General features: G+C 46.7%; 1 protein-coding gene across 3 annotated transcripts in view; it reads right to left on the bottom strand.

Annotated features, from left to right (window-relative positions):
• The window catches only part of Cdc14a (cell division cycle 14A), a 152,688-nt gene extending 134,795 nt beyond the window's left edge, over nucleotides 1-17,893 (bottom strand). The window contains exons 1-2 of one of the 3 annotated variants that reach the window (XM_032897431.1): nucleotides 17,229-17,893; nucleotides 16,374-16,464 (exon numbers count right to left, since the gene is read on the bottom strand). In XM_032897431.1, coding sequence (XP_032753322.1) covers nucleotides 16,374-16,464; nucleotides 17,229-17,277 — 140 coding nt within the window. In that variant the 5' untranslated portion in view covers nucleotides 17,278-17,893. Of the gene's footprint in view, nucleotides 1-3,796; nucleotides 3,917-16,373; nucleotides 16,465-17,228 lie in introns of those variants that run through there. The other 2 variants (XM_032897432.1, XM_032897433.1) reach the window with 2 other exon arrangements.
• Between the last annotated feature and the right edge of the window lie 334 nt (nucleotides 17,894-18,227).

The following is an 18,227-nucleotide window of genomic DNA, read 5'->3' as shown; positions in this document are numbered from 1 at the left end:
TACCACTAAGTTTGCAAAAAAAAAAAAAAAAAAAAAAGCCTGCCTTGAAACCACCCTCTTAATGAGGAAGACATTTAACTTTTTTTCTGCCACCCAAATCACATATGTCACTCCAACTACAAGTCGGCCAACCCCTACTGGCCTTTTCGTGGGTATGTTTTGGAACTTATAGCACTAAAATTGACTGCTTTTGTACACAGCATTCATGAAAAAGATAAGACAAAATGGCCCCCAAAAAATGACTTCTAATGATATAAAATAAAAAGTTCCTTATTTACTTCTAAAGTTCCCAGTATGGTGTTAACTTATTTCTAAAGTTCCCAGTGTTCTGCAAGGCTATAAATATAAACAACAACCCACTGAGAACCACTAAAATGAGGACTGGGGATGTATCAGTGACACAGCACACACACAGAGTGCACAAGGCCTGGGTTCAGCCCCCAGCACCAGGGGAGGAAATGAGAAAAAACCGAGTATTAACAACACTTTTTACAGCGAGATTTTCCTGTTCTTGGGTGCTTCTTAACAAAACTACCTTGGCTTTCTTGTTTTTCTATTAGAGCATGCATAGTGACCATTAAATGTGGAATTTTGGTCATTATCTCAGCTTTTGAAATTCATGCTGAGCAAGCTTCAAAAAACTGCAGATCGGAACTAAAAAGGTAATAGTTTAGAGGCTGCTCTTCCAGAGGGCCAGAGTTCAATTCCCCACACCCTCAAGGGGGCTCACAACCACCTGTAAGTTTACTTTCAGGAAATCCAATGCCCTTTTCTGGTCTCCATGCATTTTACACATACATAGCACACAGACATGCGTGCAAACAAAACACATACACACACACACACACACACATATATAACGAAAACAAAAAAATTAAGAAAAAAAAGCACAAAGAATCTAAGTCATGTAATTCCAACTTTACTCTGAATACTATGTATCAACTTCAACCTCATATTTAAAGCTACACATTTTAAAAGTGAGGCCCACTTATATGGATTCACTTTTGGAGGCAGGGCTAATGAACAAGAACTCTTTTGCCAAATTCAAGGAAGGTAAGTGGGTATCCTCGCATAACTCAAAATCAAGTCAACCCAATGCAGACCTCATCATTTCAACCGTCTGCAATTCTCCAACACGGTAAATAGATGAGGGCTACTTAAAATGACAAATGAAAATTTCGTTTCCCATGAAAATGACTCAAAAGCCACATGAGGCACAGGCCCTGTGAGAAGCAACAATGCTCATCAAGATGGAAGCAAAACTGGCTACCACAGATAAAGGAATTGCTGAGCACCAAAAAATACTACCCCCTCCCCCCAAAAAATGGGAGAGAAGCAACTCAAGAGGGCACCCCTAGCCGGACAGTTATGGTATATGCCTTTAATTCCAGCATGGGATCTCTGTGAGCTCCAGCATGCCACATCCAAGGCTACACAGAGAAATCCTGGAGAGTGAGAGAGAGAGAGAGAGAGAGAGAGAGAGAGAGAGAGGAGGCATCTCTTTGCTAGCCCCTGAAACAACAAACACACACAGACCCAGACATAATTTGTTTATTTTTTTAAGAAAAAATTTGAAAGTAGACTCCCCTGAACTTGCAATCCAAACACTGACCAGTGCCTTCTCCACTCTGTCAAATTCCAGCAAACTATCTCGACTCAAAGGCAAACAAACACCCCACTCCCACTCTGTCTTGGTGAAGGGGGCCGATATTCCAGTCTCATTGGGCTAGGTGGACACAGTTCATTGTACCATAGCACCGTCATCTCCAAATGAAGGAATAAAGAAGTTGATCTCCCCACCGATATGTGCTTTCCCTCTAACGAGGTTGGCAAATTAGAGCTCGATCGCTACAACGAATCTCAACAAGTTTAAGAAATGAACATCGGGCAACGGGTTTTCTATTCGATAATGTGAAGAGCCAAAATCAAATTATTTTGATTTGACAGCAAAAAAGCTCAAAGAACTGACTGAAGTGTACGGAGTCAGCAGACGAAGGATGGCAGGAGGAGAAAGAAGGAGGGATGTGTCCTTCACAGAGGACCATGGAAGAGAAACCCAAGAGCAGAGAAAACACTTTCTAGGGTCACCTGGATTTACACTACCCACATCGTAACCAGCACAGCCTGCTCTTCTCACGAGGTTTACAGAGCTGACGGCTCTGTGGTTTTTCTAGTGAGCTGTAATTTGCTTGAGTCTGTCCTTGAGGAGATCATTGTTTAAAGCACTGCCATGCCTTATTCTACACATTAAAAGCTTCATACAAAACTGCTCAACCTCTCGGCAAAAAGAAATACTACTTTCCAAGCACTGCTTAGTCCCGCCATGAAATTTATGGCCACCCATTCTGAGCAAGATGTTACAAGTTAACATATTAATCAAATAGTTCTTGTGAAACCGAAGGAAATACTGCTTTTAAAATAGGATGCCTTACACTGTAAGAGCATAAGGCATGCCAATACTTTGTTTTTCATGTATGCAGTCTCTCTCTCTCTCTCTCTCTCTCTCTCTCTCTCTCTCTCTCTCTCTCTCCCCCTCCCTCCCCCCCCCTCTCTCTCTCTGTATACGTGTGTCTGCATGTGTGCCACTTATCAACATAGAGATCTGAGGCCCCAAGGCCAACCTTTGGGTGTTGGTCCTCACCTCTCCTCACCACAACCTTTGAACAGTCTCTGTGGCTATGTGAGCCTGACTAGCTGAGCCAGGAGTTTCTGGAGAGTATCCTGTCTCCACCTACCATCTCCCCATAGGACCATGCTGGGATTACACACTCTGGTGCTACAACACTGGGCACTTCTGTGAGTTCTAGCGATGTAAACTCGGGTCATCAGACAAGGCTTTTACCCACTGGCCCATCTCCCCAGCCCATCTTTAATTTTTTGTTGTTGTTTAAGAGCATCGTTGATACCAGCTAATGTTTCTCTTACTATTAGTTTCCCTCTCACCAGAAGATATTTTTGATCCCGATGAAAACTCATAATGACCACATTTTCAGAAGATCCTATTCTCTTGGTAAATACTAACTAAGACACTGGGGCATGAGTCAGAGCGCCCGCTCATGCTCTTGGAGCACAACTTGCCAGTTACAGATGCCAGTGGCTGGGCACCTACCAAGTTTCCTGTGTACAGGACAGCCTGACAAAGAACGCAAGGCCGCTTGGTACCACAGGATTCCAGTATCTATTTGATCGCGCTTCAGCCTGGTGTCTCAGACTCATGATCAACTCTCACTCCTGTCCCTGACACCTCTCAGGAAATCCCAGCAGCCTCACTTAGTAAGGGATGTCTCCACTTAGCACTTTCTTTAGCCCAAGGCCCAGGGCAGGGTTGTGTAAGCCTTCCGCTGTAGCATCCAGCTCTCTATTTCACGTCTTTCCCCTCTGAAGCAAAGTCAGTGAAGAGAAAGTCCCTTCCAAGACTCCAATTAACAGAAGCAAGGGGGCGGCTTCTTTGGGGATGCTTTGCTGGGATTAAAATTCACTCCCACAGAAGCATTCTCAAACCATGTGAGTTAACCCTTTTGTTCACCGGCAGCGACTGAGAGCAAGAGGACTGGGCAGTCAGTCTATCCCCAGAGCTTTGGCAGAGACAGTGAGTGAGGACAGATCCAGCATGCAGAGAATGCTAACTCTCACCTCTTTGAAAGCAGTTCCTGAAATCTGGGCCTGAAAAGGGAGCAGTGCTCTAAACCCAGTGGCAATGATCTCAACGATGGATCTCGTTTCCTCCCGAAGCCCCTGGAATTAACACCCACACCCTCCACCTTGCCTCCAAGGAACCAGGTGCTGTGGTTCCTACCTTCTCTCTTTGGGGACTTCTTTCGCAACATTTCCTCACCAGCTCAAACCACAAGGAATGTCTGAGTTCCTGCTTTAGACCTTCTTCATACACTACTCCCCAGCCCTGGTTAACACTACTCCTGCTTTAGGTCTCAGCACAATCACCCTTCTTCAGAGAATTCTCTTCTCCTCCCCACCTCTCTGGCTGCTCTCCAAAGGTGCAGATTCCACAGGCTCTGTTTCTTGCCTTCAAAGACCTGAAGGTCTTTGGGGGCTGAGGGCGTGGCTCGTTTGGTGGTAGCCTGCTTGCAGGGCCTGCGCATAGCCCTGACATTCATCCCCAGAATTGCATAAGATGGGGTAGAGTGGCAAATGCCAGGTCATTTTCTGCTACACAGTAAGTGTAAGGCTAGCCTGGGATAGATCAACGTCTATCAGAAAAGAAAGAGGGGTTGGGGATTTAGCTCAGTGGTAGAGCACTTGCATAGGAAGCGCAAGGCCCTGGGTTCGGTCCCCAGCACCAAAAAAAAAAAAAACCAAAAAAAAAAAAAAAAAAGAAAAGAAAGAAAAACGCTATAGTTCTCGCCTTGGACAGAGGGCTCCCGCAGTCTACTTAACTAGTGTATTGACTAAAAACCACTGCAGGACAAACTCCTGCAGTTTGTCCATGGCTGAGCTCCTAGGCCAGCTAAACTCCTAGGCCAGTCAGCTCCTAGGCATCCCAAGCACCAGTCCTTAGATGGCTGAGTAAATAAAGGATTGGTTCATTTGAAAAATAAAGGAAAAGAAAACACTCTTCGTTCTAAACACTGTAAACTGCTCCAGGCTAAGTACGGCTAGAGAGGGGTGACTGACATTTCACGCTTGATACTTTCGGTGCAAAGCAAGGTTAAGGGGCTGGAGAGATGGCTTAGGGTTAGGCACACTTACTGACATTCTGGAAGACTTGTATTAGCATGCACACTGGGTGGCCCACGACTGCCTAACTCCAGGTCCGAGAGACCCGGTGCTCTTTCCTAACCTCCAAGCACAAGCACGTCGGCACTCTCGTCATATACGTAGAGAGATATTCACATACTTAATTTTTTTTTCAAGAGCCTGAAGGAACCAGAGAGTAAGGGTCTGAGGGTGGTGAGACTGAGCGGCCCTCTGAGATGAGGAGAGTTGGGGCACACCACAGCCTTCTCCCACCACCCCATCTTCAGTACTGGTGTGCTCCAAGTGCAGCCTGCACCAAAAATAACCTCAGCCAGAGGCATTCACCCCACCATTCATCACAGTGCCCTTTCTCAGAGGCCAGCTTCAATTTCAGCCTGAGAGGCTGTTCCCAGCTTAGATGTCCCAGAGCACTTACTTTGTGATTCCCAGAGCTGCAGGCATGAGTTCCGTAAGCACCGGGAACCAAGTCCAGTGCTGGCATTGGTGGGCAAAACCAGGAAGGCACCACTTTACAGAGCCACCACACACACAGCTTCCTAAGCGGGTCTTTCCACCCTTCTTTAATCTCACAATCGGCACAGCAAACATTTTTAATATTTTCAGACCTACCCTGCTGCTCAGAATCAATAATTTTCACAGCTAATGCAGGTGCCACATGAATTCCTTATCCTTTAAAAGTAAAGAAGCGGTGTATAGGGTGAGACGTCAGTTACGGGCACTAAGGAGGTGCTCTGTCGGGCTGGAGAGATGGCTCAGCCGTTAAAGGCTAGGCTTACAACCAAAAATATAAGGAGGTGCTCCGTCAGTTTAGTGCCTGCCGTGCAAGTATCAGGACCTGTGTTTGGACCCCCAACATCACTGTAAAAGCCAGGGATGGCCCCATGCATTTGCAATCCCAGCCCTGGGAAGGCAGACAGGTGAACCCTGGTAGCTTGCTCGCCAGAGAGCCTCACCAGAGAGCCTCACCAAATCAGTGATAGACCCTGTCTCAGAAAAAAAAAATGAGGAACAACTGAGGAAGACATTTAATGCTCAGTAGACCTACCACACAAACCCACTACACACAACAAACAAACACACACACACACACACACACACACACACACACACCTGCATACACATGAACAAGTACGTAAAACACTCGTGCATACATAAGTATTAGAAAGAAAGCAGTTAAAAAAGCTAATTCCCAACTCAGAAGTCTCACTAATCTGCCACCCAGGTGAGCCTGAATAGCAGTAAGGAAGCCATTAACACAGTTGGATTGTTTCTTTTAAAGCTCTCTATGAGCACGCATGCCCTCTACCCGAGTTTATAGGTCTCACACAAAGTCTAGCCTTGTTTTAGAGTCAACACTCAGAAAGCAACTTTTCCAATGTCTACCCCCACTGCACGTTTAGGCTCAGAGCAGATCAGAGTGCAAATGGTGGTCACTAACCCAACAGCAAGCAGAGCCAAGAACATCCTCAACTGTGGCCAGACGTGACCACGCACAGCCATCCCAGCTCTCAGGAGGCTGCAGCAGGAGGATCGCCAAAAGCTCAGGCAGTGTGGGCTGCAGAGCAAGACCCTGCCTAAAGAAAACTCGAGAAAGAAGGAAGAAAGGAGTAAAGGTGGGATGGAGAAGGGGAAAAGAAAAACTCAACGTATAGATGTTATCAATAAAAAGTAACCAAATGGCACCAATAGAAGACAAAATGTTATCGAGCAGGAACCATTTAGTATGCCAGAAAAGTGAGTGTGTGTGTGTGTGTGTGTGGGAGAGAGAGAGAGAGAGAGGGGGGGGGTGTGTGTGTGTGTGTGAGAGAGAGAGAGAGAGAGAGAGAGTGTGTGTGTGTGTGTGTGTGAGAGAGAGAGAGAGAGAGAGAGAGAGAGAGAGAGAGAGAGAGAGAGGTGTGTGTGTGTGTGTGAGAGAGAGAGGGGTGTGGGTGTGAGAGAGAGAGAGAGAGGTGGAGAGGGGGGTGTGACAGACAGGGAGGGGTGTGTGTGTGTGTGAGAGAGAGAGAGAGAGAGAGAGAGAGACAGAGAGGAGTGTGTGTGTGTGTGTGTGTGTGTGTGAGAGAGTGTGTGTGTGTGTGTGAGAGAGAGAGTGTGTGTGTGTGTGTGTCTGTGAGAGAGAGAGAGAGACAGAGAGAGTGTGTGTGTGCACATACATGCCATTACACACATGTGGAGAAAAGAGAACAACGTGCAACCCTCGCGATGTGCATCTCAGAGGATGAACTCAGCTCACTGAGCTTGGTAAGTAAGAACCTTTACCCTCTGAGCCATCTCCCCCGAGCAGGCCGCTTAGTCTTTAGAAAGCCTTAGACCTGAGTCAGAACTGTTTAGTCGATGTATTTGTGATTACACACTTATGATCAGTCCACTCATTAAGACAGAGACACGGGTTCCTTTCAGCAAACTCTAAGGGTACATGGTACTTCAGGTTTGATGGAGAGCACTGGCCTAGCATAGATGAAGCCATGAGTTGGTCTCCAGTGCATCCAAAATACACACACGGAACTTTCCAGGTCTGTATCAGGTACCTTCGTGAACTGTCCACTTCCTAGATGGAAGTAAATAAATGTTCTCCTTCCATATGTTGATGAAAGAGACCAATTTGGAAAAAAAAAACAAAAACACCTTTTCTGGACCTCTGAAGAAAGTCATATCTTATAACAAAAGTAAACCAAACTAGCAAATTCTTCCATTTATCAACAAGATATGAAAATGTTGAAACCCAAAATGCCAACCTTATGAATAACAGAAAGGCTTCATTTTATAAAACTGTAGTTCGGGAGCTGAGGAGATGGTCCACCAGGTGAAGGTGCTACCCACAAAAGCTTGACAACCTGAGTTCAACCCTGGAGTCCATGGAAAGATAGAAAGAGATCCTCTGACCTTCATGTTTGCAGTGTGGTATGTGCATGCACATGCACGTGCGAGTGCACACACACACACACACACACACACACACACACACACACAAAATAAACTTAAAACTATAGTTCAATACAAATGTTTATATGAGACAAGCTCTATACTCTAGGCTGGCCTCAAACATATAGGAATCCTCCTGCCTCAGACTCACTAGGATTATAGGCATGAACCACTACCTTTAGCAAACACAAACATTTCTTATGGAGGAATCTATCATCAACCACAAATAGCTGTGGTTATTTATTAGATGTCATTAATCCAGGTTGTCAAGGATCAAATGCATTTCAACCAGAACAACAGAACTTGAAAAGCCCCACCCAACAAACAATTCTTTGGTGGACCTGGAAGTATTGGGTTATTAAAAAAAACTAAACAATAAATTCCACAATTAAATGTAGAAAGTCCAACTCAAACCATAAGTCCAGGGAACTTGAGATGAGCTGTCCCACACAGTTCCCCAGACTTTAAAGCAGTAACTGGCTAAGTAACCTGGTCAGGTGTTGTCTATTTCCTGCTTGAAAACCACACAAGTCAAAGGCTCCATTACACTGAACCCTTTTTTATTTCCACTTCCCCCCTAACAACACAAAACAGAACCACAACCACAAGATAGGTCCCACCTTCTTCGAACTTAAAAGACATAAACCTACTTAACCTGTGGCTTTCTCCCAGTCATCCAAGGTAACAAACTTTGTATCTCACACATTCCTCCTTGCAAACTATGGGCCACAGGTGCTCAGAGCCTAATCAGTACCTTTCCAGTCATCAGTAAGCCGGATGGGCGGATGCTAGGATCCCTCAGACCAGCCCATCCATCCTCACCTGGGACTGCTCTCCAGCAAACAGGCTCTCACTCTTCCCAAATACACCTTTTCTTAGGATTCTGCCTGAAATAAATCTGTCTCCCTCCATCCCTCTCTCTCTCCCTCCCTCATGCATTCAACTTGTATTTCTGGGACACCATTCTTATGCCAAGCACAGTGCTAGGTCTAAAGATATGACAGTGACCAAGAGCTGGCAGTATTGGTCTCAGACATCATAAAATGCCCTGTGCTTGTTACACATTAAGCATCACTCAGTGAAGAAGTCTTTCAATAACCAGGGAAGTAACAAGTTCTTGCTTGCTTCACTCCTAACAGAGAAGACAGTGTTGGGATCTTCATACACTGACCTCCACTCTGTTTCCTTCATCATTTACCTGTGTTTACCCAAGGCCCTGCCGCTAACTTTTACTCCATCTCTACCTCCATGGTATTCTCTTGCACAGCAACCCAGCAATCTTCAGCCACTTACAAATCTCAAATTGTTCTACTTTACACCCCATTTTTAAAAAAAAATGTGTCTGGTCCTTTTTTTTTCCCTCACAAAGTTGTTTTGAGCTGTGTCTAAGTAAGTCATTTACTCTGGGCTTGGGAATGTGTTTATGAACCTACAAATGAGAACATCTGATGTCTTAGGAGTCTACTTCAAACAAAATAATGAAACCACCCTGGGGTGACCTGGCACAGAGCTCCATCTCCCACGACCCACTTGGATCTCTCTCTCATGTTGCCTGACAGAAGCACACACTGTAAGAAGACTCCTTAGCTCTTTGGTTCAAGTGCCTGTGTTTGCCACTTATCTCAAGCAAGCTGGAAAAAAAAAAAAAAAAAACCCGAGTAACAATTTATCACCGTGGAGATCAAAGTCCAACTATACACTGCCAAGGCCTACCAGGCCAAAGCGGAAAGTCTTTAAACAAATATGAAAGTAAAATTGGACGGTAGTAGATCACATAATTGCGAATGGACTGCAAAGTTGAGCTTAGTGACTCACATCTGTAATCTCTGCACCTGAGAGGCTCCCACAGGAGGATTACCAAGAATGCAAGACTAGCCTAGGCTACACAGTGAGCTGAAGGCCAGCCTGAGCTACAAATAACAAATGGAACCCTGAGAGGGCTGAGCGTAGATCAGGGTTGGAGCACTTGCCTAGCATGCGTGAGATCCTGGGTTTGATTCCCCGGCACTGCAGAAGGAGGAGGAGGAAGAGGAGGAAAAAAGGAAAAGGAGGGAGAGGAAAAAGAAAAAAGGGAAGAAGAGGAGGAGAAGGAAAAGGAGGAGGAAGAGAAAGGAGAGGAAGAGGAAGAAGGATTATTGATCATAAATGTGTATCAATGAGTGTACAGCCTCATAATGCATGATGCACAATGCATGCCACAGGATAACATTTTGTCCACAGGTTCATACATAGCCAAGTAAACACCTACAATGTATGTGTCAGGCCAGAAGATGTAAAAAGCAAAACTTCTGCTGGGTAAAATGTGCCTGCCCATGCAAGAGTGGCATGAAGGTTACGGGTTAACCAGCTGCTTTTGGGTTAGACTTGAGGCCCACTCCTGAGGAATAAATTCAGGCCTAGCACTGTAAACCGATCATGGCCCTGGAGGTCACAGACACTAGAACTTACTACTGCTGCTTTGCTAAGGAGCGTGTTGTCGCACTGCTTTCTAAATATTTACCTCAGAGATTAGTGCTCCCTGCAACCTGCAGAGAAGCTTCCCTCTGAAGTGGTCAGTAGTTAATGCAGAGACTTGTAACTCTGCCAAGTACTGAGGATGCATGTCTGTTGAGTGTTCAACCCTAAACTGGACATCAATATCAACCCCTAACTCAAGGTTCAGGAAACACCATGGAAGGCGATGGGAAGAAGGTAAAATGGGAAGGAGTGCTGTGAAATGCTGCCTTTGGGACATGGCATGGATGCTGCACTAAAGAAGTCACTGGTGCCACTGGATCACCAACTCAAGAAGACCAGTCTTCCAGTAGGCAGCCCTAATCAGATTTATTAGGTTATGGGGGAGGGAGGCAAGCACACAGGCAGGCAGATGGATGGACAAAAGGTTGGATGGATGGATGGATGGATGGATGGATGGATGGATGGATGGATGGATGGACTGACTGACTGATAGACAAACAGAGAAGGCACGAAAGTGAGGTTATTGGGAGTGACTGAAATGAATGGGGAAAAAGATGGAGTTCCTGAGGAGAGTGGAAGAAAAGAATTAGAGTATATATGATCAGGCTGCATTGTTTAATCCCAAACAATGAAGGGAGAGTTAGTTTATATAAGGAAGCACTCATGCGTGAAAGTGATATCTAATTGAGGGGCAGACAAAGTGATGAATCAGAGAAAGATTTGACAGAATAGGATATGCCCAACTCTCACAAGAAGAGAGGAAAAGGGGAAGTTATTGGCGAGGCAGTGAGGAGGGGGAAAGGGTCAGTTTTACTGGGATAGTTCTACAGAAACAGGGTACAGAGAGAGAACAAGCTAGACACAGGTGAAGACAGAACGAGGCAGAATGAGAAGGCGCCAGAAGATTAGAACAGATCGCCAAAGTTAGTAAGAGGCCAAGCAGAGCAATTCAGGAGAAACTAAAGGAAGTTAGATTCAACTGGTGAGGTTGGAGAGGAGTTTGAGCCATCATAGCTGAGTTGAACCAACCAGTCACTGCTCAGAAAGAGCTAGAAAGGGGTGAGCTTATTCAGCTGTTAAGTCGCAGAGGCTGAAAACATTCAAGGCCTAGATTAGATTGTACGGAGGCTAGATGATTTCAGAACAAGGTCTAGGTTAGCAGACGGAGGCAGTAAGCCTCAGAGATGACAAATGCATCTGGAGCATAAAAAATATCTTTATACTCAATAGGTAAAAACACTTGGCGACATTTATTGGGTCCACCAAAGAAACTCCAGCCAGTCTCGGCATCTTTATTTAGTACTCTGGCATGACATTTTAGTACCTTTCTTCTGAAAAGCCCAAGGACAGAAGAGATGGGAAAGTGCATATGGTTGAAAGCAGAGATAGAACACACTGTCCTTCTCAGCAAACTGGCTCTCCATGCCTCTGGCATCCAATCCCAATGCCCAAGATGACCATTAGGAGCACACAAGTGTTCTGACAGTTAACACATTTGATTTTGCTAAATCTTGAGCCAAAAAAAAAACATGGGCCAAGTTATTAAAAATTAGCCTCTATTTGGATGACAGGGTCCAACTCCAACACCAGAGAATTAGCCACTCTAGAGAAGAGCATGCTGTAGGTTGTTCTGTCCAACACAGATAAATCCCTGAAAGGCTCCAGTCACAGAAATACTTTTTGAACCGCTAATATTTTTGCCTATACTCTTGTGTTAACTCTGGCCTATGAAAACAGGCATAGCCCAAAACATAATTAATTTATCTTTCTTTCTGTTTTGTTTTTTGTTTTTTGCTTTTTCAAGGCAGGATTTCTCTGTGTAGCCCTGATGGTTCTGGAACTGGCTATGTAGACCAGGCTGGCCTCATACTCAGAAATCCACCCTTTGCCTCCTGAGTGCTGGAATTCAAGGATTTAAACTACGATTTTTTTTTTATCGTCTATGTTTTACTAAAATGTCTCTGACCTTCATGGAGATAGTTCTGTTAAGAACCAAGTAGAATTCAGCCATGATGATGCAACCCTTTAATTCCAGGACTCAAGAGACAGGGACAGAAGCAGGCAGATTTTTCTGTGCACTCAAAGCCAGTCTGGTCTAAATACTGAGTTCCAGGCCAGCTAGTGATACATAATGAGATCAGATAGAGAGATGGAGACAGAGAAGAAATTTTCAAATTTCCAGTCTCACTTGGGTGCAGTGGCATACACCACCTTCAATCCCAGCCCTCAGGAGGCAGAGACAGGTGGATCTCTGAGAGTTCATGGCCAGCTGGTCAACATAACGATTGCCAGGACAGCCAGAGCTACCATACTTGTCTCGAAAAAAATCAAGAAACAACAACAACAACAAAAATCAGTCTCATAGCCTGGCCTCATGAAGCGAGGTAAATTTGTTGCCTGGGCTTTTCAGAAGTTCATTATTTCAACCATAAAGTTCTGCCATCCTTTAATAACTCAACAACCTTCTGCACAAACACAGCTGTATCTAGACTAAACGTGCTCTCATATTTAAAGAGCCCAGTTAATAGTTTCTCAGGTGATAATTTACTCAGAAAAGTGACATTTCATTGGGACATTCAGCAAATAATTATAGCTACCAGGCTCTATGAAGTCCCGTGTGACAATGTGTACAAACACACTCCCTTCTTTGGTGACATGCACATTAGGGTGTCTGCCCTCAGGACATGCTCCACAGATAGAATCCAGGTTGCCACACAGGGTCCCAGGGACTCTGAAGACTGTCTCATTCTACCTCTGCAAGAAGTGAAGCCAAAAAGACATAATCCATGGCTTCCTCTTGCCTGCCTGCCTGCCTGCCTGCCTGCCTGCCTTTCTTCCTTCCCTCCCTCCTTCCTTCCTTTCTTCCTTCCTACTTAATTTTGGCTTCTTCCTTTACTCTCCTTACCTGAAAAACCTTGATTTCTTCCTCCTCAGAAACAGCCTCATTCCTGTCCTTTGGAAAATCCCCATTCTAAGTATTTTAAAGGTAAACTCTCAGCTGGGCATGGTGAGAGGCAGCTTTAATCCCAGCAATCAGAAAGCAAAGGCAGTCGGGATCTCTGAGAGTTTAAGGCCAGTCTGGTCTACAAAGTGAGCTCCAAGACAGCCAAGGCTATACAGAGAAACTGTCTCAGAAAAAAAGAAAAAGTATACGCTCTTCAAATGATTCCTTACATTTCTCAAATTCATCCTGACCAAGGCAGAATGTCTGATCCTCTCACCAAAACCAACTGTCTACCTATCTCCTTGTTTTGGCTCACGATGCCCTTGGGCCCACTGTGAAGGGATTATCCCAAGAACTGCTTGGTTCCCTTCCCTCAACATCCTCATCAACTATCCACACATGGATTCAGATCCTGCTTTTTTTCCCATCAGCACTGACACCATGTCAATTCAGTATTCTTTCCCCCTGAACATCCCAAAGTTTGTGTGTGGTTTCTTATATCCCCTCCAATGGGCTGCAGACGATGCTTTTTTTGTTATTTTCTTTGGATGGAGGGTGGATAGTACCTCTGGGACTAGATGATATCAAATTCCAGCTCTGTTACTTATTTCAGAGGCACTGGGCAAAGTACCCAACCTCGCCATCCCTGTTGGTACCATTGTACCAAAGGATCCAGCACAGAGGCCAATGCTCTGTAAACGTCTGCCGTTATATGAATCTAGCCACGCCATCTCTGTCTCAGAGCCCTTCTGAGAGGCTCAAGGCACGCCAGGGGAACTGCAGGTTCCTCACGATGGCATTCAGTCTGTCCCCAGCTGACCTCTCAGTGTCATATTCCACACCTCCCCCCATGTGACCTGTATACACACCAGGCAAAGCGCAGGACTGACTGTGAGCTGAACACACTTGCTGGCCTCCCTCCCACTCCTCACTTTTCTTTCCTCTCACACCCATATCCATGGACACCTGTCCATCCTTCAAGCCGACATAGTGCCTCCACAGAGCCCTTTATGAATGTCTCTGCTCAACATGTCTCCACCCTTCCATAAGTACTCCCTACTCCACAGGTGAGGCTTCTCCTAGGGCAGTTTTGGTCCCTTTCATTACAGTCCTCTCAGTCATCCACCATATTGGTTTGGAGCCCCTGGAAACCCTGAAAGACACACGTACGCTCATCACGTTACGCTCTGCACCATCGGTCACAGTGTGATGTACCAGGATAAACAAGAAGATGTGTCTACGAAGGTAGTCAGGACCATAGTCATCATGTGGCAGGCTATGGCTCTGTTCAGGCTGAGTCTTTATCATTTCTCTCCTCACTCTATAGCCCAAGCTTGTTTGCAAGTCAGTATGTAAGTCGTCTCCAACCCCAAGCAACCCTCCTGCCTCAGTCTCGCTCTCAGGTGATGACAGGTATCAGCCACCATACACAGACATTTTTTCCCCTTAAGAAAGGATTTCTCTATGTAGCTCTAACTGGTCTGGACCTCTCTGTGTAGAACAGGCTGCCCTCAAACTCACAGAGATCCACCTGCCTCCGCCTTTGCCCCCTACATGCTTGAATTAGGGAGAAGTACACTGTGCTCAGATTCTTGCAGTTTCAAGTTCACATCTAACCTCACAAAGTGAACCAGATGGCCTCTCTAGCAAGCCTGTCCTTAAGACGCCGGGAACATGGTTAAAAAAAAAAAAAAAAAAGCTATGTAACTCGTACCCTAAAGTACAAACATTAAAATCACATAAAATTTTCATTATTTTTAAGAGGCCATTGAGCACTGTGTTTAGTTGATTAACTATCAATTTTTGCTAAGTCCACCATCTAGCAATCCCAAGGGAAGTGATTCAGACCTCAATAACTGCAGCTTGTTCAAATGCATATTAATAAACCCTGGCCCTTTAGTCACTGCCGAGTGAACATAATAGTGTATAGACACAGTCCGTACCCTCAGGCACACAAAGGTCCCTAGGCCCTCAGCTCACAGACAGAAAGCCAACAACGGTGCCCAACAATAGTGTCCACTCAATAAACACTGAAGGTGGTGACATCATCCAGGTGCCCAGGGTCAGGGAACTGGCTGCTTAAAACTCCATTCTCTAGGAGTGGAGCTGTAACCTGACACCAGGGATTCAGACCTCCCTTTGCCTCAGCAGCTCTTGGCATTCATGAACAGCAGCAAAAGGCTCTTTCATGCCCACTGTCTCTCTAGCCATTCAAAGCGTATCCTCCTTCCAGCACTAAGAGAAATGTCCTGAAGACATCAGTTCCAAGACCCCCTAGGACGAAGTAACAAGGATTATTTTCCCTCAGATAAAATATAGGCTTCTCAAGGTCCAGAATAGTTTTCTTCTTCCAAGGCCCAGTGGTACCCATAAATGCTGAAGTCGAATCGCCAATATGCTTTCTAACTGGGTAAACCCTAGAAAGTTTTTTATGGTTCATCTCACTAGGCTCACTGGAGTGCCCACATGATCAGGATGGTCACAAAACAAAGTTAAATGTCTTAATGAGTATACAAGGCTTGTCTGAAAGACCAGCTGTTTTAGTAAAGCAATATAAGTCAATCCCACCGATATATCTACTCCTGTCTACTGCTTTCATCGGAAGGAAACATGTCTCTCCAATTAATGTTTTACTATGCCAAAAATATTCAAATAACCTTTTCCTTCACATCTGTGACCTCTCACAGAGCTCAGTTCTGGTTCTGATTATTCACTCTCAGATCTTAATCCCTCAGAGCAAGAGAGACAGAGAGAGAGAGAGAGAGAGAGAGAGAGAGAGAGAGAGAGAGAGAGAATATCCCTCTACTACTCAACGAATAATACCATCAAGTCAACTCAATCACACCGGAAATCTTCCACATAGATGCAACTTGGATACAGCTCCCTGCAGTCCTGCGTCCCACTTTCGGAAAACTGGCTGTGCAAACAAAAACACCCTTCCAAACAACAGGAGCCTTGTGCCCTGAGAAGCTTAAGCACCTGTAGTACACACACTGCCCTGTACCCTGTGGGTGCTCCATAAATACCTAGTGACTGATTCACAGGCCAATTACAGGTCTGGTGATGACACAGGGTTTGACCGCCTGGTGCTACTCTGGGGAGTGTGAGGAATCCAGAATTGCTGTGGGAGTAGGAAGAATTAATACCTGTGAAATTCTAAAAGGACTGCAATGTTGACAGCTCCGAACTATATACATTTTGTCTGCATCCCTCCCCAATAGAAAGCTAGTAATGCCTCCTGAACTCTTTCGGAAAAGCGAATAAACCCACTTATCAAAGGACCAACAAACTAGTTCGGGGTAGTGGGTGCTTAAAAAAAAAGAGGGAAACTTACTTTTCATAGACCAGCTCCTCGTCGATGGAGAAATAGTGGATATTTATTGTGCTTTTTGGTCTATTCCTTAAAGTAGCAAAATATAATCGATCTGAAAGACAAGTTTAAAAGACAGAACATGAGAAGCAGGGACGGGAGGCTGAGAGTACGGATCATGCACGAAGGATTAATGATTGCTACACATCATTTAAAGACCCTTTGAACACGTGGGAATCTTGGAGAAACAGGATCTTCCAGAAAACTACAGAGCCCCAAAAGCACAACCTGCCAAGAGGCTAGAAGACCCAGCAGGGGGCAGAGCATCTTCGGAGTTCCCTCACCCCCTGGTTGCGTGCGGGCGGGTGCAGACAGGAGCTGTGGGTACCCGCAAAACTGGAGACACAAGTTTGGTTCGGAAACCTCCAGACCTCAGCTGCAGCGGAATGGGAAGAGAGGTGAGCTTCTGCCCCTGCAGCTTAGCAGACTTCAAGAGGAAGGAAGGAAAGACAGGGGGTGTGGTTGGGGTGGGGGGTGTCCCGAAAGCACCGGCCAGCCACCGAGATTAGCAGATGGAGGATTAAAACCAGCAGGATCCCCACCAAGAAAGGTTTGCAGGAGGATCCCAAGCAGAGAAGCCTGCACTGTCCGGGTACGAGGAAGCTGCAGAGGGAGCGAGGATGCGAAAAAGAAGCCGGAAGCAGGGGGTCCTCGGGGAGTTGAGTGGCGAGAAGGGGCCCGAGCGCCGAGACGCAGTACTGAAGGACACAGGGCCCGAAAAGAAACCCAGGGTAGAGGCTTGGGACAAAGGGGTGAGCCGGGAGTTGTTGGGGGGAGTGGCGTGGAAGGGCCGGATGATGCCGGGCGGCTGCTCCTCACCTTTCATGAACTCGCAAGCCCCGATTAGTTCCCCTGACTCCGCTGCCATCTTAAGCGAGATCCGCACGGGGGAGGGCTGGGTCGTGGCCAGCTGAGGTCACCCGCCCCCGGGGGCTTCCCCACTGCCCAGGAGCTGGGAGCTCGCGGTCCCAATCACCGAGCCTGCCTGAGGGAGGCGGCGGGCGCCCAAGGCGGAGGCAGCTGCAGGGTCAGCGCGTGGGGCGCCCCGGGGACATTCCGTGGGGAACCGAACCCGCTGGGCGCGGGACGCACACGCCCCGGACTGTAACCGCTGTGATCCGGACTCTGCGGCGGCGGCGGCTGCTGCTGCTGCTCGAGCTGCAGCTCCTTCTGCTCCCGCAGCACCGTCTCCGCCAAACCCGGATAGCGCACACCAGCTCTCAAAGCCGGGCAAAGTCTTCCCCCGGCTCCCAAAGTGATCATGGAGGACAAGACGTTTGGCCCGGATCGCGCCCGTGGCCACTCGTGCGGCAGCGGGCAGGACTCCGGAGGTGTCCGCGGGGCTAGTAGCAGCTGCTCAGACTCCTCCTTCGCCACCTCCTTTCAGCAGCAACTCTTCCTCCCTTCTCTCCTCCTCCTCCTCTTAGGTCCGCCCCCAGACCTGCCTCCCCGCCCTCCCTCGTCCCCCTCCACTTTCACGGCTCCGCGGCCATCCCTTAAAGGGACAGCTCGGCTCCTTTCTCTGAGCCGGCCTCAGGCCCCAGTTACCAGGCGCCCCGCGGGTCACTAGGAGCCGGTTGCTAAGGCTTTGTTGCCTTTCACCAATTGCTACACAGGAAACTTGGCCCTCGGCCTGGGTGGGGGTGGGGGGGGTATGTCAGGCGGGGCCACAAAGTTATGAATGAAAAAGGATGGGTAGAGAGGAGTGGATGCCTCCCCAGGAAGCTGCTGCAGCCTGGCTGGTTGAGATGCTGTCTCCACAATCCCTTTCTGCAAGGCTAACTCTTCTTCCACACCAGATTTTTCTTGTCTCTCTTC

Source organism: Rattus rattus, chromosome 3 (genome assembly GCF_011064425.1).
Source record: "Rattus rattus isolate New Zealand chromosome 3, Rrattus_CSIRO_v1, whole genome shotgun sequence".
Taxonomy (NCBI): domain Eukaryota; kingdom Metazoa; phylum Chordata; class Mammalia; order Rodentia; family Muridae; genus Rattus; species Rattus rattus.
The sequence above is the reverse complement of the archived record's forward strand: the minus strand, read 5'-3'. Positions and strand labels throughout refer to the sequence as shown.